General features: G+C 46.1%; 1 protein-coding gene across 14 annotated transcripts in view; it reads left to right on the forward strand.

Annotated features, from left to right (window-relative positions):
- Positions 1–24259, forward strand: part of prdm16 (PR domain containing 16) — a 236073-nt gene that overhangs the window by 190688 nt on the left and 21126 nt on the right. For 7 of the 14 annotated variants that reach the window (XM_052482910.1, XM_052482917.1, XM_052482911.1 and 4 more), the window contains 6 exons: positions 13070–13207; positions 19018–19120; positions 22443–22650; positions 22894–23059; positions 23555–23708; positions 23844–23879. In XM_052482910.1, coding sequence (XP_052338870.1) covers positions 13070–13207; positions 19018–19120; positions 22443–22650; positions 22894–23059; positions 23555–23708; positions 23844–23879 — 805 coding nt within the window. Of the gene's footprint in view, positions 1–13069; positions 13208–15594; positions 17603–19017; positions 19121–22442; positions 22651–22893; positions 23060–23554; positions 23709–23843; positions 23880–24259 lie in introns of those variants that run through there. The other 7 variants (XM_052482919.1, XM_052482920.1, XM_052482921.1 and 4 more) reach the window with 4 other exon arrangements.

Raw genomic sequence — 24259 nt, forward strand, 5'->3', positions numbered from 1 at the left:
TTTAGGGGGAAACCATATCCAAACAGAGCCAGGGAGGACGTGGGCTCTTTTCTCTCTCTGTGATCCCCTCCAGCCCCAGAGTGTTACCAAACATGGGAGGCCATTACCTCCTCACACTCATCTGGTTCCAATCTCAGCCCAGTTCAGCTTTATCTGCTAACGCTAACCCACAGACCAGACCAGACACACACGCCTCTGTCTGTCTAACTGTCGGTCTGATGTTCGCTCCGTCTGTCTGTCTGTTTCTCTGTCTACCTTTCTCTCTCCCTCCCTCCTCGGTCTCTTAGTCTTGCTCTCCCCACCTCTGTCTCTCTCGATTACCCCTCTGCTTCCCTCTCTCCCCCTTCTTTCTAATCCCTCATGTTATGAAAGGGTGCAGAGCCTTTTTCATGCTGAGATTCAGCAGGAGTTTTGCATTTGGAAGTCATATCTGAAAAGGTACGTTGTGCCGTGAATCTGAGCCCCATAAAATGAATTTGCATTTCACAGCACAAGGGTTTGATAGAGCGGGACCGGAGTCTGGGACAAGACTGACCGTGGTTATTGGAACCATCTGCCCCGAATCTTCATTTGCAGTTACACTCCGAGTCCAGTTTCAAACCCCCTCCCCACCTGTTGCCAGCCGCTGGCCCTCCTCTAGTTCCTCTCTCTCTCCCACTTTCATTGCTTCGTTCCTTCTCTCTGTTACGCTCACACATTTTCATTTTTTCTGCCCACTTCCTCTCGTCCTGTCTTTTCACCTCTCTCCCTCTCTTTCTGCCTCTCTCCCCTCCATCTCCTCACCTGCTTCCCTCCCTCCCTATCTCTCTCTCTCTCCCCCTCTGACTCTCTCCACACACACACCCTCCCTCCCTCCCTCTCTCTCTCCCTCTGACTCTCCACACACACACTCTCTCTCTTTCTCTTTCGCTCTCTGAAGACATTGTAAAGTAGTGTGGATATTGGACGTGAGTGGCCTGGTTGGTGCTGACAGTGCCAACGGGCAGTGCCCCTCCAAAACCCAGGGTGACGGGAAGCATTAGTGCCCTGTCCAGACCACACTCACCTCCATTTTGTGTCAAAGACGGAGCTCCCATAGCTCACAGTAGAACAGAGAGCGTGCATACCCTGTACGTACAGCTCTGCTATTTTTACTGTGTGCAGGGTCACATATCAAGTGTAGTGACAGAAAGGGCCAATAGCAGCACAGACAACCTCGGTCAAAGTGTTAGCCAATGCAGTTGTGTGCAAGTCGAAATATCGTAGAGTGTAAAAAAGAGACAAGATAACGTCCTTTTAGGGTTCCCTGGCAATTGTGACATCACCTGCTTTCTGCCTGTATCTGAAGAGCCAATTTGAGAATGACTCATGGCTTTGAAATATTGACATGTTTATTGGCCAACTCTGGTTGACTATGACCAGGTCCAGCTTTCTGTTCCGGTTGGTTATGAGTCTGTTTGTCTGCTTCGAGTTATCGATTTACCAGATGTTACTGTTATTCTCTTTCTTTCTCTCTCGCTCTCTTTTTTTATTGTTTCTCTCTCTTTCTCTCACAATCTCTCTATCTTTTCTCTCGGTTTCTCTCTCTCTCTCTCTCGTTGTAATTTGGAGACAAACACAGCCCCGCTCGTCATTGCAGGAAGTATTCTTTCTGAGCATTCATAAATAATTTGATAATGTTGTAACATGCGCTGCAAATTTTTATCCAATGTCACTTCCCTATTTATGTTTGCACAGTTCCGCAAATTGTTCCACAAACTGCTGGTTTGCTTCCAATGTGCCCGTGTGGATAGAGTTAAAGCGAAGTTGTTTAAATGTTAAATACACACTACTTTCTAGTCGTGGTTTTATTTGCTGCTAGGCCTGGCAAGGATGCAGAGTGATTTAAAGCACTTGGTCCCAGTTCAATAATATTTCAATTTACATCTCATATTTCTGGAGTGAAAATATTCCTGAAAACCACGGGCACCCCTTAGTCTTTAATTGAACACATTTTCCGTAATTATATTAGAATATAAAACTGTATCCTTTTTCTCACACTTTTTGCTCTGGTATATAATTCTATTTGATGTTTCAATAAATAAATATTGAAAGTTGTAATGCAAGATGGTTTTGCAGGTCGGCTTGTTGTAATTTATGGTTTCCTGGTTTGGAGGCTACATACCCAGATAGACACACACACACACACACACACACACACACACACACACACACACACACACACACGGTCCGGGAACATTAGGCGAGGGCTCAGTTGAACGTCAGTCAGGCTCCCACAGCCGTGCAATATCCATGGCTTTACCTACCAGTCCCACACTACATGGGAGGAAAGAGTGGAGGCGTGTGTATCTGTTCGTCACTGTGTGTGTGTGTGTGTGTGTGTGTGTGTGTGTGTGTGTGTGTGTGTGTGTGTGTGTGTGTGTGTGTGTGTGTGTGTGTGTGTGTGTGTGTGTGTGTGTGTGTGTGTGTGTGTGTGTGTGTGTGTGTGTGTATAGGGGGCGGTCAATATATTGCCGTGTGTGAGGCATGCTAAGCAGAGAAGGTTTGTGGTTAATGTTGGTACAAAACTCTTGAATCGACTCATCCAATCGTAGTCTTGCAGAGTTGTCGCTCATTGGTCAGAGGGAGATGTTGAAGCTGGTTAGAAGGACAGTCTGTGACAAAGAATGTTGTTTATTGGCTATGGGAGAGTATCTGAAGAAGCTGGTTGTTTATTGGTTGACAGGGAGAGCCCCTCTGAAGAAGCTGGTTGTTTATTGGTTGACAGGGAGAGCCCCTCTGAAGAAGCTGGTTGTTTATTGGTTGACAGGGAGAGCCCCTCTGAAGAAGCTGGTTGTTTATTGGCTGGCAGCAATGTTTGATGCCATCATCAGGCTACCGTGGGTTGGGTTTCACACTGAGGTCTGGCCAGTTAGTAGCTCCCTCCCGCTGCACCCCACTTTCACGAGTTCCTTATTACTGTCCTTATCTTTACACTCACTCACTCACTCACTCACTCACTCACTCACACATGTCAGAATTAGACGTTCATCCATGTTTACCAAACGTCAAATTTCAAAGTGCCCATCCACCATCCCCGTCCTCAACCCCCAACATAACTGAAGGAATACTGTATCACTTGTGTCACGGGTGACCTGGCTGTTCTCACACACGCACGCACAGACAGACAGACAGACAGACAGACACCCTGACGACACAGTTGTCTTATCTGTCTATTATGGATTGCCTTTTGTCTTATCCCACGTCCCTGCCACTATGACATCAGAAGGCTGCCGCCCTGCCTTGGCGTGTGTATAACGCAACCACCTGGTGCTCTGGGGAAGAAGAATCGCACACACTCGTTTGTCTTACACCCGAGTCAGACAACGTCGTGACTCGACAGAAAGGATAAAAGTGCCTGTTCCCTGTTGTAAATGTTGCAGACAGACGAGGAGGAGAGAGAACTGACCCCGATGTAGTGTTCATACGTTTAGCTTTATCACTGCACCTGCTCGGCCATAATGAGCCAATATATCTCCTCCCTAATTGCCCTAAATACATATCATAAAGTTAAAAGAAGGCCTCACTTCCAAAGAAAACGCATAGCCAGGTTTCACTAGTAAAAGGGAGGGTGTAGAGGGGAGGTTATATAGCACAACACCACACACACACACACACACACACACACACACACACACACACACACACACACACACACACACACACACACACACACACACACACACACACACACACACACACACACCCCATGTCACCTTAACGAGGTGCAGTAAATAATGGCCAGTCATTTCATTACAGAGGTGCAGCCTGAAAAATTGCTTGCCTCTTAAGCAGCACCAGGACTTTCCCATCTTCCTCCTCCTCCTCCTCCTCCTCCTCCTCCTCCCTTGGCGAAGGAAGAGGGGCATTCAAACGGGTCAATCTTCTGCGCCGGGTATGGCAGTGCTGCTCCATATTTCGGGGGTGGATGTGGAGGGGGTTAAAGGGAAAGGCTGTGTGTGGAACTGGAAAGGGGCGACCCAAAACATCCTACAGTGTGGCATTTGAGACTTTGATGTTCTCCTTCGTAACACGGCATCGTAAACGATCAAAACAGCACACGTTTTAAGTTAAGGGATTCTCTGTGTTGGTTTTGTGTGTGTGTGTGTGTGTGTGTGTGCCGTGTGTGCGTGTGTCTTTATCGTCTCCCTACCTGATAGCTGAGGGACAGGGAGTGTATGGGGGCTGATTTGTGAGGGGAGCTGTGATTCGTTAGTTAGGGATAGTGACAGTCACAGTGACAGTCAAACACACCACAGGCCCGATGGCTTTTTATGAGGCCCAGGGCTCTGTCTGTCTGTATTTTGATTCATCACTGTTGACTTCTGATTGGCTATGAAGGGCTACAAGCCATAGTTTAACACACCTTCACTCACAAATACACTCACCAATACACACACACACACACAGACACGCACAAACACACACACACACCATGTGGAGGGGAGGGGGGTCTCTTACAGGCTGCCGAAAGCTGTGTGTCTGCTCCCCTAACGACGCACGGAACGTCGCCAAGGCAGGAAACAGGCCGTAAATACGTAGGTCCCCACCTCACAGGGCATCGGGAGGGTGTGTTTGTGTGTCTCTGTCACCTCGTCTTTCATGGGGATGACTTCATTATCTGAATTTCCACACAGGTTCCCACACTCACACCAACACCACATGAAGAAAAGAGGAGGCGCTCACACACACACACACATACACACACACGCGCACGCACGCGCACACTCTCTCTCTCTCTCACACACACACACACACACTCACTCTCTAACACACTCACACACACACACATTCACACACTCTCTCACACACACACAACAAAACAGGTTGTGTGGAGAGAGGTTGCAGATACTCATCCAGGGCCCCTGAAAGCTGTTGTTCGTATGGGACACACACACACACACATACACATGAATATGTGTGTGTGTCCCTTCATCGTGTCTGTAAACGTGCCAAGTTTAGCCACGGCACAATTGTATGACAATGCATTCTCACAACTTCGTAATGCAGAGGAAATTGGGCGCTTATCAAGGAATGCAATTGCGTCTCTCCCATGTCCACTTGGCACATTTGACACAGGGAAATGATGTGTGTGTGTCTGCGTGTGCGTTTAAATGACGGTGTGTGTGTGTCGTCGAGGTTTCGTACTCTACCTCCCTGATCAATGTCACACTCCATTCAACCATAACTTCAGTACTTGGTGGGGTGTGTTTCGTAACCTCAAACATGGCTTCTTCTCTCTAGCTATCTTCAAATCAGCCTGCTGCAGTTCTGCTGGGTCGTGTTCATTAGTGCTCACTGTAGCAATTCATCTCACAATGGGAAATGGAAATCCAGGTATTAGGACAAGGTAGTTCAGGTAGTCCCTGTCTTTTCAGTATGTTTCCTTCTGTTTGCTGCCCAATGAACACAACCCTGATTTGAGGGTAAAGAGGACCCGACAGGAGTTTGGAATGAGACGTTTTTATGGGTTCGGTTTCCTCCCGTCTGTATACTCATTTGTCATTGCCATAAAAATGACTCATCTCAATCAAATGAATTTAATAGTGTTATAGAAGAACAGCTAAACATGGGTCCAATTGTGTGTGTGTGTGTGTGTGTGTGTGTGTGTGTGTGTGTGTGTGTGTGTGTGTGTGTGTGTGTGTGTGTGTGTGTGTGTGTGTGTGTGTGTGTGTGTGTGTGTGTGTGTGTGTGTGTGTGTGTGTGTGTGTGTAAAAACAGCAGCCAGTAAAACTAGCTACATGTTGACGACACACACGACTTTTAGTTCCAGGCCTGAGCTGGGTTGGGCTGTGGTAAGAAGAGGCCCAGACTCTGGCTTTTTATTTATACTTGCGGTGTGCACGCTCGTGTGTGTATGTGTGTTTAACAGGGGTTGTGTTGCTCTTCCTCGAGCTTCTTTCTCTCCCTCCTTTCCTCTCATCCTCTATATATTTTTCTATCTTTTACAACCTCTCTTTTCCTTCATTTCAATTCAATCAGCTGTATTGGCTCAGACATCATCTGGCATTGCCAATGTAAATATATAGGGACATCTCTCTTCCTCTCCCCCTTTCCTCGCCCCACAGTCAAGCCCCAGCCCACTAAAGTTAATAAGATATGATTAATGGCTAGCCTCTCTCTCTCTCTCTCTCTCTCTCTCTCTCTCTCTCTCTCTCTCTCTCTCTCCTCTCTTCCTTCCTTCTCCAGTCATCTTTGGAGCAGACAAAAGCTGTCAGGCACAACTGCTTAGAAATGAGCATTATTGGCAGGACCCCCCTCGCGCCCGTCCACCTCTCACCTCCGCTCGCCCACGCCCACGCGCACACGCACGCACGCACGCACGCACGCACGCACACGCACACACACACACACACACACACACACACACACACACACACACACACACACACACACACACACACACACACACACACACACACACACACATACAGGGGCCCAGCGAGCTGTAGGGGCCTGCATTCTGTCAGGCTCTTTATTGAGCAGCCATGAGTGTGTGTGTGGGGAGGGGCCTTCCAGCCGGAAACAGACCCCCTTCCAGAACAGACACACTCACTCACTCACTCACACACACTCAGGTTGTCGTCTCTCATCTTAATTTGCAACGCCTCAAATGCCTAGCCCCATATCCACCTCGCAGCCCCTCTGTCTTGCACATTAGCTGTGTGTGTCTGTGTGTGCAAGCGCACATGTTTGTGTGTGTGTGTGTGTGTGTGTAGAGTAATGACTTGTGCCCTGTGTAATGAAGGCTACAGGAAATCCTGTGCAGGTTCCAGGTTGCCCCTGCACCAGATAAATGAGAATGAATGGGCACATGTGTGTGTCACTGTGTAGAGTAGTGCTTGACCTTTCCTCACTTCTCCATCCGGACACATTTCATACCAGGCTGCCCTCTAGCTGTCATTAGGGAGCACACACACTCTCTCTCTCTCTCTCTCTCTCTCTCTCTCTCTCTCTCTCTCTCTCTCTCTCTCTCTCTCTCTCTCTCTCTCTCACCCTATCTCTCTCTCACCCTCTTTCTCTCTCTCTCACCCTATTTCTCTCTCTCTCACCCTCTTTCTCTCTCTCTCACCCTCTTTCTCTCTCTCTCCCCCTCTTTCTCTCTTTCTCTCTCTCACCCTATCTCTCTCTCTCACCCTATCTCTCTCACCCTCTTTCTCTCTCTCTCACCCTCTTTCTCTCTCTCAGCCCCTCTTTCTCTCTTTCTCACCCTCTTTCTCTCTCTCTCTCTCTCTCTCCCTCCCTAGTCTGTTCTGGCTATAGGAGATGTCAATCCATATCAGTGATCATTGCATGTAACATCTAGACGGAGGTATGCCTATAGTCTGCACAGGCAGTCAGGCAGTGATACACGCGAGCACATGTAAACCCTAACATGCAGACTTTTTGTTACACACACACACACACACCAGCTAAAAGCCAGCTAAATCTGTGTTTGTTGTGGCTGGCGGTCTCCCGAAGCAGAACAACAATAAACGAAGAGAGAGATGGAGAGAGAGAAGTTTATCATCCGACTCCCTCCTCCTCCCAGCATTCCCCTGGGCTCCGCTGAGGAGCCCCCTGTTGTAGGCCGACTTCCCCAGGATACGAACACGTAAACCAGATAGGGCCACAGTAGCTGCCACAACACTATTGTACTGCCTGTACCGCTCTCCTCAGGTTGTGTTAGCAAACGCCTTCCTGTTTTCCCAAGCCGCGAACGCTCTTTACAAGGAAACCTTTCAACGGGCGTGTGTATGTTGACAAACTGGGAGGACATGTGGGTCCTGAAAGCTGGGCAATGGGCATTCCTGGCTGAGAAAAGGCTTCTTGGTTTCTTTCTGTTCATTCTCTCGTCTTGAAAGGACTTGCTGGTGACATTAAGGAGTTTTGAGGCTGTTGTTGTTTTAGGGCTGCTCCTTTCCTGTTGGTGTGTTTCGGTGCTGTTCACACCATGGATAGTACTCCTGCTGAAATCAGAAAGGCATGGCTGCTAGATATATATACACACACACACACACACACACACACACACACACACACACACACACACACACACACACACACACACACACACACACACACACACACACACACACACACACACACACACACACACACACACACACACACACACACACACACACACACACACACACACACACACACACATGAACACGTAAACACTCTTTCTTACTCTCTCTCTCACACACACAGAAACACACACACACAGAAACACTGACACACATACACACACACAGAAACACACATCTCAGTTTGAGGTGTAATGTTACAGATATGGCTGTGTCTTTGTGCACCCTCTTGACCCCCCACCTCCCCCATCAAATCTGAACCAATCTCTCCGCAATGTGGTTTGGGTTTGGAGAGACCACCGCAGGCCTCCCCTTACCCCCCCCCACACACACACACACATAGAAATACACACTCAGCCAGACAGACACACTCTCTCTCATACACACACACACACACACACACACACACAGAGTGCACCCTGGTAACCACAGCACGGGTCTTTCTCATCGATTACACCCAGAGCCTAGCTAAGCTGTCAGATTCAGAGCAGGATAAGAGAACTTAACCCCAAACACACTCTCTCTCTCTCTCTCTCTCTCTCTCACACACACACACACACACACACACACACACACACACACACACACACACACACACTCACTCTCTCTCTCTCTCTCTCTCACACACACACACACACACTCACACAATGTAGACCTGGGTGTGTGTTCTCACCCTCAAGACAAGCCAAAAAGGCACTAAGATCCCAAGTCCTATATATCCTAAATAACACCCAATCTATGAGAAATGTGCATAGTTTGCAGTATATCACACATTACCTACTGAACATGTGGACCACTTTCTTATCCTGAAATCTCAACTTTGTTCACAAATCAGGCTTCATTTTGATTAATTTCAGAAGTAGCTCAAACTTCTCATCCATCGCTTCCCCCACAGGTGACACTTTGCTGGTAATTCCTCCCTTATACCACACGTCCATCAAGCAGGACTGACAGACTGACAGCCACGAGGCCTGCATGACTGCCCACACATCCATTAAGACTACAAGCTGTCAAAGGTTCCTGTCTTTGTTTGCCGTGGACCCGTATACACGTCGCACCCGGGAGCCCTCTTATCACCCCTTCCTGTTGCACTGGTCCCAATTTCCTGGCCACTAGGAGTCTGTGTTATTGTTCGAATCTTTTGAAAATGTATAATTCTCTCCCTTCCTTACTTCAGGCTCATCATTGACGTGTACTTGAGTGGATCTCTCTCTTCAAGTAAAATCTACTTAGTGAACCTTATTTTGTATTACCTAGATAGGACTCTGAGGCTCCGTTCCTATGCCAAAGGGCCCGGCCTTGGGCACCCCCCCCCCACACACACACACAAACACAGACGGACAGAGATACACGCACGTACACAGACACACAGAAGACGGTGTGTGAAGGGCCCTTTCATTGACAGATTATTTGGGGTTCCTGCGCTAACTGTAGGTCGGATGTGAGGAGAGTGTACAAGGTGATCTGTGGGAGGTTGAGATGTTGCCATAGTGGAACTGCATAGTTGTAGTGTTTGGTTCAAGGCAAAGACATGCAAAGACACACTGTGGTCCAGCCAAACCTCTGAAAACGACTTGCATATAGTCACCTTAACCTTCACAACCTCACAACTGCCACTGTCAACACCAGTGGAGGCTGGTGAGGGGAGGACGGCTCATAATACATGTATTTGATACCGTTCCACCCATTCCGCTCCAGCCATTACCACGAGCCCGTCCTCCCCAATTAAGGTGCCACCAACCTCCTGTCGTTAACACACACACATACACACACTCTGCCACAAGCCTCTCAGGCAGATCAGCTCCACACCCACACACCTGTTCAATTTAATTGGTCCCTTGTAAATAAAGGGCACTTCTTAACACAGCTAAGTAGACTTTGGAGAAGTACCCTGGTATTTAACCCCCTAAAACAGGGAATGTCTGTCTGCCTGCCTGCCTGCCTGCCTGCCTGCCTGCCTGCCTGCCTGTCTGTCTGTCTGTCTGTCTGTCTGTCTGTCTGTCTGTCTGTCTGTCTGTCTGTCTGTCTGTACACGTGCATGGGTTGTACCTTAGCCGAGTGGTGGCAGGGTGTGTCTCTGCTCAGGCTGGTGTTTTACGATGTCACATGTGGCCCTCGCTTCTCAGGAGGAGAAGAATAGAAGGTAAATAAAGAAACAATCTGGAGTAGGGTATTCTGCCTCTGTTGCATCTCATTTGAGGCCTCGTAAATCAGGGCTCCACCTGCATATAGAGTGTTCGCAGCCCCCCCCCCAACACACTAACATGCAGCTCATTAGAGCCCACAGCCAGACCCTCTGCTACCTCGCAAGGTGTGTGTATGGGGGTGGAGGTTATGGGTGCTCAGTGTGTAAGGCCTGGTCAGGAGTGCCCCTGCAATTCCACCGCACCCCCCACCCCTCTACATCGCTCGCCTCAGCTGAAGCTGTTCCCCATCTGTTCATAAAACATGTACAATACCCGTGTTTGAGCTCCCAACAGGCGCTGGGACAAGTGCACTCTGACTTGAACCTGCGCAAGACATTGGCTCTTTTCGCTTTTTTTTTTTAGAGGGGATAATTTCGCCTCTATGCCTGGTTAGTTTTCAGTGACTGTTTTCACACATAAAATGAAGGGTCTGGACTGCATCATTTCGGACTGCTTAACGCATAAACGGCGGCGGCAGTAGATCACTGTTTTACTATGTTGTCCACTGCAGAGTGGGAAGAGAATTAAGTACTGAGGTATTCTCTGTGAGCTCAGTGTAGAGGACAGTGTATCAAAGGACCTCTTTTTCAAGTTGACATTGAGTATGGCTAGCTAATCGCTTAAAACATGGACGACAAAAATAGTCCAATCGGAGCAGTCAAGCTAATCAACTCAACATGTCTGGTTTCCAGTAAAGCCCTGGAGGACGAGACTGTTTGCGTGGACAGGAAACCTCTCGCACAATCAGTGTCTTACTCTAACTCACTGTCACAGTCAGGTACTTGCATGCGAGGCATCCACAGGTTATTGTTGATGTTAAAGACCTGCAGTGCTACGTGCTACATGCTACATGTGCGTAGGCGTTGTCTCATTATTTTTAGCGCTAAAAGGCTTTGTTATCTCCGAGCAGGTTAGTAGTGGAGTAACCTAACGCTCCTTCTCCCCACGGGCTCACCACAACGCCATAGTGTGAGGCACAGCTGCAACTTTGGGGCACACTTATGTTTAGTTAGCGTACCGCGCTCACCAGAACCGTGTGCGAACATGAACCGGCCTTCTCACCTCGGACCAGACCCGCTATTTCCATATTTACTCACAAAACACCACACCTTCCCTTCACCGACACCCCACCTTCTGCAATCGCTCACTCCCTGACCAAGAAGGCCATTCAGAGTTTACGAGCAACAGAATCGAGCAAGCCTGTAAATGTTCTGTTGGAAAGTCAGATAACTGTAACCATAAAATTCAACTGGGAAGGTTTGACCAGAAACGTAAATATCCTACAACCAACTCAAACGGCCAAAACGTAAATATGTTACTAGTAAATCCATGAGATTGGGTTGCAATATAAAAGAAACAGAGAGGTAGAAGTTGAGGTGAGAGGAGGCTGATTATGAGCCAGCAATGAAAAGCCCTAGCCAGCCCTGTCTCGTCTCAGCCCCCAGAGGATCTGCCCAGCGACCAACAGAGTATCAGTTCCACCAGAATACTCCACCAAGAGAAATTAGATCTTCTATAGAGCTTTGTGGAGGAGCAGAGCTGTGATATTTTCCTCCTTCCAGGCTCTTCTGAGGGCATAGGTTAGCAGACAGAGACCTGGGTCATGTTCATTAAGGCAGGCAATGGAAACTGTTTTAAAGCGTTTCGCAACTGGAAAACGAAAATGTGCTTTTCGTAGTGGACAAGTCCATGTTGTCCCTCCCTGTTTCAGTCTGTTTTCTTCCATTTGGTGCCTAAATGAACACTACCTTGGAGCCTTCAGACACTCTCCACACTCTCTAGAAACTGTCATAGTCTTATTTGCCACCAGCGAGAGCCATTGTCCCACCAAGCTACTACCACTACATTGATCTTGTTTTCATTTGGATTCTTGTCTTGTACCACCAGGCCTTCGTCGGTGTATCATTCACTCAGTGCCCTTTGGTTGGTCTCGTTTTGCAATAGTTTATACTCAGTCATACTATGCCCAATATGTTCACATTTTAGTGAGAAAGTTGATATTGGACATGTAACCTGTAATATTTGCTGAGCCCTCCTCAGAAATCTTAGATTTTAGTGGCTGAACTTCTCAGTCTTGTGTGCTTAGCAGCAATCATGGCGCAGCAGTTTTGAAGTATGTGCGGTGTGCTCCTCGTCTAGAGCAGAGAGGTTCATTTTCCTCCAGCAGTAAATAAATAAAATGGTGGCAGCTCGCGATCAACTCCCTGGTTTCTTCACTTAATTTCTGCCCCACAATGAGCCTCTCTTCTTTCCTCTCCTCCTCCTTTCCTCCGTCTCCTCTCATCTGTCTAAGGGGTAACCTGAAACTGCTCCCTCGTTCCCGGGGCGGCCCAGGGGTTACAAAGGGTGATCAATATGTGCCAAAGAAAGTCTTTAGACAAGTGAAAGAAGCCGCAGTTTTCTCGACCTTCCCCTCCTCCTCCCTCCTTTCCCCCCTTCCTCTCGCTGCTCGGAGGAGCGACAAGGTTAGGGGCCCTTGGCAGATAATGTTCTGTCTACTGACAGATATGGACACACACACACACACATACACAGTGTTGAGAAAATCCAAAATGTCCCTTTTAAGGGACAAATAGTCCAAATAACCCTCTTTGGAGCCAATGGTTTGAGAGATGTGAAACTTTCTGCTATTATCTACTTTGCCCATGGTAATTCAGGCAACTTTGATATGATGGTGACTAAAGAGATGAAATTCACACACACACACACACATACTTGAGAAGATAGAGGCTCAGCTCTGTGTGTGCTGGCTTTTAAAACTGGTTCACCTCTGACCTCTGTGTTCTCCAACAGGTGGTGGATGAGATGGGAAATGTCAAGTTCTGCCTGGACGAAGGCTCGGAGGCTGGTGGGAGCTGGCTCAAGTACGTACGCACCGCCCCCTCCTTCGAGGAGCAGAACCTGGCGGCGTGTCACCTCAGTGGAGACCAGGTGAGTGGCGCCTCCTTCCTTCTATGGGCTGCCAGGGTTTAGTGGTTGGGCTGTGAGTGGCACCTCCCTCCTCCTATCAGCTGCCAGAGTTCAGTGTTTGGGGCGGTGTGCCACCTCCCTCCTCCTATCAGCTGCCAGGGTTTAGTGGTTGGGGGAGAAGTTTAGAAGCACCAAACACATGGCAGTGTCAGAGTGGCTATTGCCTTTCTTCCTACCCACCCAGTGGGAAGAACAGTGGACTATGAGTCTGCGTGTGTGTGTATGCTTGTCATTGTTAGTGTGTGTGTGTGTGTGTGTGTGTGTCTGCGTTCATCTAAGTAAGCGTTGTGCGCATGATTTTATTTTTTTATTTCACCTTTATTTAACCATGATGATGAGTAAAAGAATGGCTCTATTGTGTGTCCAAGGCTGGTACGTGAGTGCCTCGCTGAGGAAGTGACTCATGTTAAGAGGTAGAACAATAATACACCGACACACCTGCGTCTCGTAATCACTCTGGGTCCTTCTCTGGAAGCCAGCCATACTCTCTGCCCGTCCAGAAAGGAAACCTGGAAATGGAACACTCCTGGAGGAATGCCCACACTCTACCACCACTTGGTCATAAAACCCAGCTGAGCCTAACCCCAATATCTGGGTGCCTCTTACGTCTCTTCGCCAGTCGTAGGCTCTCTCCTTCAAGTTGCTCTACCATATGTAACTACCAGCATACAAAGAACCTAACATGTCAGTGATACAGTATATCTGTGCTAGGAGGAAGTGTATTTTTTTAAAGGAATACATTGGTTTGTTTGCCATAAGTGCCTTGTCTAGTTTCATGCACGTACAGTGTATGTAAATCAAACAAGAATGATTTCCTGTTTTACAATTGGTTCTCGTTGTCCGAGCTTGTCCACTCCCGTCCTTGTCTCTGTCCCTTGTACTGGTGTGTCCATTCTGACGGTGACATATGAGACACCATTGGGGGCCTTCCAGAATAGCTGGGTACACTATCGGCTCTAATCCTGGTCAGATTTTCACATCAATGTCCCCCGCTACCCCAAACACAGTCTGAAAAGGCACCCTATTCCCTATATAGAGCATTGGGCTCTGGTCACAAGTAGTGCACTTTATAGTGAATAGGGTGTATTTTTAGACCCAGCCAGAATCAAAGAACAAACGGGTCTTACATCCATATCTGGAGGTTGGGCATGTCCCAGATCCAATGGTTCGTTTTGGACCTAGGATCATTTCTTAGTTGTTTGTACTCAGTGGGCTGCTTTGCTGTTGTTTGCGAGGCCTTGTTTTGTCTAGTGGCTCGCGGGCACAACCTTATAATTTATTTACAAACACCACACACAAACACAGTGCAAAAATGCATAATTGATCAAACTTTGTTACTTTGCTGCTTTTTTTTTATCAGCATGCACAATGCATGAGTTTATGGAAATATGCTCACGACAAGCAAATTCGAATCCTTCGGTAACATTTTAAAACAGCAGAAGATCATTTATTTACCCGTTTACTCATATGTCATTAATGTTGTAGTGCATCAGAAAATACATGGATAATCATGTATATTTAAACAATTAGGGCAGCACCGCGTTTTGAAATCATTTCATACATTTCAGTGCATGTCCAAATAATTTACTTTCTTTCAGGGAATGAGAAAAATGCTTTAATGGTCGTCAATATTGACCTAAGTGTGAATGAATGAGTGTCCATTTCCCTGTTCAATTAATTGATTGTGAAATGACGTGTGTGTGCATGTGTGTGTGTGTGAGTGCATGTCCGTCTAGTAGTAAGGATGAAGCTGCACAGATAGGGAGGGGGCTTCCTTCCTCAATAGGCCCAGCCATTCAGAGAGCCCATTGACCTCTGAACCCCTCAGCCCTCATTTCTCAAGATGCTCTTAAGCAGTTTGTCATAACAACATCAAGTACGCACTGAGTCCTGCCAGCTCCTTCTGCTCGCTACGCCAAGGAGAGCACACACACACACACACACACTAAATTTATTCTAAATCAATATGCAGGTTCCTAACCTGAAGGTTAAGCAAATGAAGGAAGCCAGTTAGGCAATTAGCCTGTGTGTGTGTGTGTGTGTGTGTGTGTGTGTGTGTGTGTGTGTGTGTGTGTGTGTGTGTGTGTGTGTGTGTGTGTGTGTGTGTGTGTGTGTGTGTGTGTGTGTGTGTGTGTGTGTGTGTGTGTGTGTGTGTGTGTGTGTGTGTGTGTGTGTGTGTGTGTGTGTGTGTGTGTGTGTGTGTGTGTGTGTGTGTGTGTGTGTGTGCACGTGTGTGTGTGTGCATGCATCTGTGTGTGTGTGTGTGTGTGTGTGTGTGTGTGTGTGTGTGTGTGTGTGTGTGTGTGTGTGTGTGTGTGTGTGTGTGTGTGTGTGTGTGTGTGTGTGTGTGTGTGTGTGCGTGTGCGTGTGCGTGCGTGTGCGTGCATCTGTGTGTGTGTGTGTGTGTGCGTGCGTGTTGGAAAGAGGGACAGAGCCGAAGCTTGTTTAGGAGCATCCCAGTCCTAATAGAGTTTCCATCTACGAAATGCAAGGTCACAGAATTACAGGAGGCCCGTTTCCCCATAGCCAAAAGCCTGTCCTCATACACAGAGTGGTGTTCTGTCTCGGATGGTAAACGTAGGCTACACAGCTCGCTGAAGAGCAGAAGCATCAAGCATGTCCACCCTCTTGTCACACGGTCCTTGTCTTTTGTGTCTCAAGAGGACAAGGCCCCCCTACACCCCATGTTGTTTGATCTCCCATTTCTCTCAGCTTTGATCACACACTCCCTTGTGATAAATAGGCCGTTGTGTGTGTGTGTGTGTGTGTGTGTGTGTGTGTGTGTGTGTGTGTGTGTGTGTGTGTGTGTGTGTGTGTGTGTGTGTGTGTGTGTGTGTGTGTGTGTGTGTGTGTGTGTGTGCGCATGTGCGCGTGCTTGAGGGGGACAGTGGGGGATTATTCTGGACCTTAATGGCATTGATGGATGATGTATCTGTCCCCTGGACACTCAAAAGAAATGGGGAGAGGTCAAGATTTGTCTGAGAGCTGTCAGGCCAGTACTGTCAAGAGAGACAGCTCATACCACAATACATCACACAGACTGCTTCAAAAAGACTATACCCATGACATGGCTCAGCTTAATTTCCGGGAATAATTATAAAACCTATTTTGAGTTGTTCATGTAAATCTTTACTGTCCTTGCAGTGATATGTTGTAAAAAAGCTATGATATTTTGTGGGTATTGTTGCAGCAACAACCTGACGACTGTGACAGTATTTGTATGTGGACATTTTGTATTTACACACATTAATAACTACGATTTTATTTAACATTAATATATGTCTCTATTATTCACATACTTTTTCCACTCAAATTGTTGGTTGTAAAATGCTGATTAAGAGAGAGAATTGTTCAATTTGTTCAGAAAAAAATAACACGTCACAGGAATAAGAGGGTTAAATCTATTGAGGAAAATGTATTTGGTGTAGGGTTTAAAAGTATACATAATATAGGCAAAAAAATGTAGGCTTATAAAACAACTGTTAAATATTGTTTTCAAAACAGTTATCATAAGCGTATTTAATAGTAAGTCATGTCACTATATTTTATTGCATGCAATTGCGAGTTTAAATAGGGCTCACGCGTTGCAATTACATAAATCGTTTATTCAATGTAGCAAAGCAGGTTCCATTTATGATAACAAGGTCAGTTGATACCAATTATTTTGAACGTATCCAAATGTTTCATGCCCTTGTTTACGTCTTTGGCACAAATATGTGCACAAACTGCGAAAAGCATCTGGTGAAAGATAACAAGTTAAAACAGGTGTAGAGACTTGTGTTTAAAGCCTCAACTAAAAACACATTGCTTAGCGTTGTCTCGAAAGCCTTTAAAACACCCACTAAGATGCGCCTCACCTACCAGCTTTTTATCGCCCACGTGTGTGTTTAAAAAAAAGTATTTGACCGCTAGATACATTATTTCCATCAATAATAGATGAATCTAGTGGTAAGAGCGGAGACGGAGCTGTGGGGAGGGGTCTCCTAGTCAGATCAGGCAATCCTTTGGTCTGAGATAAGGACGGGAGGAGGAGTGGCCTTCGGATAACTCCGGGCGCTCGATGGGGCAATAGGGAATCACTAGCCTAATGAGAGAGAGCTCCCCTCATCATCAAAGACGCGCTCACACAGACTAGAGAGTGGCTTCAGCTCCAACCAGGGACGACACGCCGCCTGCCTCCTCTCTCTCTCCCTGGCCCAGCCTGCCACCCCAGCCCCGGCCTGACGGCCTCGTTCCTGTAATGATACTATGGGTTGTGTTGCCAACTCCACCGGGACTCAACTGCTGTTACAACTGGAAGCTCTGAGAACCGCGGCGCAACTTTCCCAACTCTACCACCTCACCGAGAACAGCAAGGTCAGAGATAAACATGTCTGTCGCATAATTGCCCGTGTGTAAATGAATAATAATAATAATAGTCTAATACTATAGCCTACAAAACAATCCTAATAATAATAATAACGATAATAATGTGCCTGCTCTTCTCAGTGATTAGGAATATTTGGCCTAGCCTCTAAGCACACATCCGTACTGTCATAACAGTATAAGATAAAAGTATTATATGAAGTTACTACAGTTTTACTATTCTGTGTGAATGTGTTTTACCTCTCGCAATGTTTTGCTGTGTGAAGGCCTGCATGAGGATGAATTGTTGTTTAAACTGGTGCTGAGCGCCCCCATGCGTCCGCACAACACACATTGTGGCTGGTCTTTTCAGTGTATTTCTACTGTATATTGTTCATTGCTTGGTGATTGTATATAACTGTGGGCCTACATGTTTGCTCATAATTCAGCCACATTGCCTATTCAATTCAACATGATCCTAGGCCTATTTTGTAGTTAACGTGTAATTATGTTGCTCTTTCGATTTAACAAGCAAAAACACACATTTCTTGCAACCTCTATGTTTCAGTCGCTCAAATTAAATCAGCTGTCGGCCTACATGTTTTAGACACGTTTGTATTATTTTAATTGCGTACGGGTATGCATGCAAGTTGTTCTGTAAATTAATGCACTCTCGGTATTTCGTATTTGATTTGGCATTTCATGTCATTGTCTGCGTCCCTTTCTAAAAAAGAATAGCCTACGAGACACGGTCCGTTTATTTCAATCTTGGAATCTTCAAATATACTTGAACTATATCTTTGTTTACATCCCAAATTATGTTTGTATTTGGCTCATTGAATTCAACATATTCTAGGCCATTTTTTTGCGCGTGGTGTCAGCCTGAATTCTAATAACAATGAGTTATTATGGTGTTTTAAAATCCAAAAGAAGAGCGTCATTGGGTAGCCTCATTATTGTGGTAAATGAAAAAATAATAATGTTTTATTAAATATATATAAATAATAATCTTTCGATTTTTAGAAACAATAATAATGAATGTGCATCGATGAATAGACCTATCACTATCACATGTTTATATAAACAATTGCTGTAAAGTAGACAAAAAAACGAAATCGTATTTATAAATGCATTTATATGCTAAGCTATTTAAATATGAAATAAACGAATTGGGCTGTAAGGATCATTGTCAAATAGCCTTTTTTTGATCAGGCCTACATAAATAGGCCTAATACAAATTATTATTTGTATTGTTGTTGCCATTAATAACAATAATAACAACAACGATATTGACAGATGAAGATATTAATACGCCAATTAAATCGACGGCAATGAAGAGTAATTGATTTATTAATGACAGACTATAGCTTTTTTGTTGACTATACTGTCCCTAACCGCCTTCTCACCCTCCCTTTTCTCTTTAACAGATTTATTATAAAGCTATTAGGGATATTGAAGTGGGGGAGGAGCTCCTGGTGTATATGAAGGACGGACTTTTCCCGGAGGGATCGATGGCACCGAACCTAGAAGGTAAGATTAATGCGCATCATTAGCGCATATTTTAAACAAACTCTAAACGAACATCCTGCGCGGCTTTGTTGGCCAATGTGGCTATAGAGTTCAGAAACTCACACCCATCTTTCACATATGCTAAAGATGCTGCGTTTGGATTTAACCTTCAGGACAAATTCGTTGTAAATTTAGCCGCCAAAAATAATTGACGTTTTGAATCTAATCTTTGAATCATTATTTTAGATACAGATTTCATAGGCCAAATATATGTACCCCAAATAACCTCTTTCTATTGGATTTCTTGAGGAAGATCCAAAACGTCATCATTATTTTTGGACAAAATTCACACGGGTTGTGTGTGTCCCCTTCAGAGAGTCGTATTTTATACCTTTTTCTGAGTGAGATGTGTGGCCTATCACGAAAATAGATCTGATTGCTATCCCATACACCCATCAATGATGAACTCAGTCCTCATCCATCCTCGGACAATTGCTTCAGTCTAGCCCAGCGTTTCCCATACCCTCGGACTACACAGCGGATTGAAACAATCAAAGCTTAATGATGAGTTGGTTATTTGAATCAGCTCTCTAGGGCAAAAAACAAAACGTGCACCCAGCGGGGGGGGCAGGACCGAATTTGGGAAATCCTGGTCTAGTCTAGGGGTCAGCTATCACTTTCCAAAATGACTTAAGCCTCGGCCTACATATCACACTATAACACTGAGGTATGTTGAAAATATTATAAAGTCGTGAAAACAATTCAAAATAAAATGATGTTGGCTATTTCTTGAAATGTAAATCACGTTTGTAGGGAAGGATTTGACAAGTAGGCCCATTATGTTTGTAGGGAAGGATTTGATGTAGGCCCTGCCATACTTACCTTGTTTTAGAATTAATATAGGATAGCCATAACCTATTAGATAGGCTATACTGTAGCATATTATTGGAATTAATAGGTTTTGTGATGGGGATAAAGGCGTTTTATTAGCCTAAAGTCAACAAGTGATAGAATAGTTAGGTAAAACAGGACGTTAGTGGCAAATGAGATTTGATGCTGGGTCATTTTACAATAACTGAAATCCAATGACTTTGTTTTTGAGAAATCTCTATAATATCAGAATGGGGACCTCCCCACACTTCGGATTTCGTGTTTTGGCATGTAGGCCTATTGTTTATTTTTATGGATTCATTTGGTTTTGTCTAACATGCAAATTGTCTTGAGCCGTTCCAATTCATTTTGGACTACGACATTTCAGTCGTGCTTGTTGTAAATTATCTTGTAGCCTAGGCTACATGTCAAAGAGAACGTTATTTCATCATTCCAATTTGATCCAGGTGAGGTAAGGCATAGTTCAGTTGGACGTTTGAACATCTTGGTCTTTTTGCAATGAAGTGGGGTTATGTTTTTACTTGTCATGGACTATAAAAACGGTGTAGACAGAAGAAGGTATTCGTGAGCCATAGATGTTCTAACAGACAAAATGTTTTCTCCCCGAAAGCCTCCCTCAGATCTCTTTGCCAAAAGAACAGGAGAGGGGGTGAAAGGATAGGAACGGGACGTAAAAGGCGAGAGATTTGTAAAGAGAGCAAGAGAAAACGAAAGAGACTGACATATTACGAGAGTTTGGGAAAGATAGAAAATGGAGGAGAGGCAGAATGAATGAACAAATTAGTAACAAAAGGAAAGGTAGACTGTGTGTGCGTTCGCAAGAGAAAAGAAGGGGAGGAATAGCTTGGCGCTGCACCACTCTTCGGCTGGCTTATAGGAGCTGGAATTTGAAGTGGGGCTTGAGGAGTCCCCCGAGACCTCACCCATGCTCCCAGATTAGTCGCTAAACTGCACATAATTGTGTTCCCCTACATCTCCCAGAAAGCTATTAGTCTCCCATTTATGAGCCCTCTCACCGTCCTCCCTCCGCAACATTCCTCCTCTCGATTCCGGAGTGTTACTGATGGAACACAGATAATGGCGCCAAAAGTATTCTTCGGCCTTAAACGCCCCGCGCGCCTCCCATCTAGCATTGTAGGCCTCGAGTCGAACGCCATGTAACGGTGAAGCCGATGGCTAGGTGCGGTTCTGCCCGGTCCTCCTCGCGTTTCACTTCCCACTTGAAGTGCTGTTTGATTTGACAAAGCCTCGGTGTAATAAAACAGGTAACAAAGCCTCAATAAGCGCTTTTTATAAGCCTGTTCGTGGAAACACGTCGCAGCTTTCAAAGGTGACACATCCAAATGGTTTGGCGCTGAGGTGTTTTTTAGGTTGGAATGGAACATTTAACACAGCAAAACGCTCACTCCGTTGTGAGTTATGTGGCTAGGGTGGCAGCTATGCATGCATGCATAGTGTTTGAGTTTGAAGTAATGGACGACTACGACCAAAGAGGGTCATTTGTTCAAATACATGTTTAGACAAAGTTCTGTTGCTACACTTCTGCCCTTTTAATGGCTCTAGACATAGCCAGCGGAATAAATGTAGGCATACAGTAGAAACCAGATGAGCCATGCACTGTAAGTCATTTTGAATCAACTTGTCTGCTTTGCTATTCGATGACTAATAGTTACAGTGTGGTGTGTTGGGGGGATCTCTGGTGCCCTCGCGCAGTGCCCACTAGGGTCACGGCAGAGCGGGCATTCGTGGGTTGATTGGCACTCTAAAACCTCCACGGGGTGGGTGACAACCTAGCCGAACTTCGCATGGCTCATTCTTCTTGGACAACTTCCACCATCTACTCCCCCCCTCTCTCATTTGGCCTGAGTTGTTGAACTTGGCGTCCAAGTCAGGAACCCGCCATTGAAAGCCCCTGCCTCCAAGTTTTATTGGTTTGACCTTGGTTGGGAAAAGTATTACAAAGGCTATCATGCTGGAAAACAATGACAAATGTGTAGCCTATTGTTTCCTTTGCTCGCTATAAAGCCAAAAAACAGCCACTACTACTGGACTTAAAGTAATCAGCTATGAGTTAATTAAGGTGTAAAGCCCTCTAGCCCAGGCTACATTTGATTTTTAATAGATTTTTCCTTTTACATCAACACCAATTGGAGAGTGGTTATTTTAAGCGTTTGAACATGCTCTTGATTAGCTTGGACAGGAGAGTACAGGGTATGGGCTACCCTGAGATTTCTTTTCATACAAGTTTGAATGCTAGACATTTCTGGATGCTCTTGCCTTGTTTGTAGTTGTGTGTTCAGTCTGGGATCATCGATGGATATAGGCTGGGGAGCTATGTAGTCATCCTGCTCAGACCTTTGCCTTTCACAGGTGTGTATCGTTTGGTCCTTGTCCAGATGACACATGTATCCGATAAAACAGTTGGGACAAATCAAGTTGTGTTGTTTTGCAGACGAGCAGATGTACCGCTGCGAGGACTGTGACGAGCTGTTCACCTCGGGCCTGGAGCTGCGGCGGCACCAGAAGTACTCGTGCGCCAGCGCCGGCTCCCTGTTCGACACGCTCAGCAACGAGGACTTCAAGCAGGAGCGCGACGACAGCGACCATGAGCCCGTCCATGAGTGCAAGGATTGCGAGAAGATCTTCCCCAACGAGTACAGGTGCAGCACACACACGCGCACACACACACACACACACACACACACACACACACACACACACACACACACACACACACACACACACACACACACACACGTGTGTCATCGAGAACACACACGCATGCACACACCACACACACAGTGCTACAATCACCTCTACACTAATGATTGGAGGAGTATCATCATTATCCTAAAGGACTGTGTGTGTGTGTGTGTGTATGTGTGTGTGTGTTCCCTGTCCAGTCTGGGCCAGCACATGATTGTGCACACAGAGGAGCGGGAGTACAAGTGTGACCAGTGTCCCAAGGCCTTCAACTGGAAGTCCAACCTCATCCGTCACCAGATGTCCCACGACAGCGGAAAGCGGTTCGAGTGTGAAAACTGCGATAAGGTACAGCACACCCGGCACGTAAGTTGTGCACTCAAACACTGGCTCTTCTCCTTCGCTACCTTGGTGAATGCTGACACTAGCTACAGTAGCGACTTGAATGAGGAGAAAATCCATCCTGTATGTATGTAGGAACACATGGTTGTAATCGTGTGATGTCATGATTAAGTTGGCAACCATAAACGCAACTTAGTACCAACTTAATCATGTGGGTTTATGTTAGATGACTTGTGTCACTTGTTTCAGTTTATTCAGCTTGTTGGTTGACTGACCATCAAGTCAGTTGTTTGTGAATGTCACCACCATCAATGTTAATAGGCCATTCATGGGCAGCTGGCATAGACTGAGCTAGATCGTCAGGTTTTGTGTTGTCTATGATGGCAGTAAAATCTATTTTACTCAGTACTATTTATTACAGTGATCGGATGACTGTGATCGCTGGCCATAACTGCTTTATATCTGTGCGTATGCATATGTGTGTGTGTCAATGTAAACGTGCCGCCCCCCTACCCATAGGTGTTTACGGACCCCAGCAACCTGCAGCGCCACATCCGCTCACAGCACGTAGGAGCGCGCGCTCACACCTGCCCCGAGTGTGGCAAGACCTTCGCCACCTCCTCGGGCCTCAAGCAGCACAAGCACATTCACAGCAGTGTCAAGCCCTTCATCTGTAAGTCTGAGTCGCCACCGCCCCTGTCGCCGCCACGGCCTAGCCAACCCACATCTAGTTCTACCTCCTCCCCGTGTCCAAAGGCCTCCTCCTCATCCTCCTCTTCCTCCTCCCTCCGTCTCTCTCCAACCCCAGGCAGGGCCAGTGACAGTAGCAGACACAATCCCATAGGTCAGAGACAATTCCATGACCCCCATCCCTTTTTCAACCGCCATTTTGTTTTGCGTTTTTCCTACCTTTTTTGCTTGTTTTTGTTATCGTCCTCCTTCCCCCTCTCTGTGCCTCTCACTCTCCTTCTCTTTTTGTTGTATGGGTCACACTTTATTTTGATAGTCCAGCTTAGAATTGGATAGAGGGCGCAATTGCAATGGTACAGATAGGAGTTGGGCCCTCTATTCAACTCTATGGTCCCTCTGCAGCTGATATGTTACTGAAAATAGTTTATTGATAATTTGTTGAGCATCTTTAGGGGGACTATCAAAAAAAGTGTTACTTTGTGTGTTCCTTTTTGGTTTCTTTTCCTTCTGTGTGTGTTTTTTCCCCTCTGAGGG

This window comes from Oncorhynchus keta, chromosome 28 (assembly GCF_023373465.1).
Source record: "Oncorhynchus keta strain PuntledgeMale-10-30-2019 chromosome 28, Oket_V2, whole genome shotgun sequence".
Taxonomy (NCBI): domain Eukaryota; kingdom Metazoa; phylum Chordata; class Actinopteri; order Salmoniformes; family Salmonidae; genus Oncorhynchus; species Oncorhynchus keta.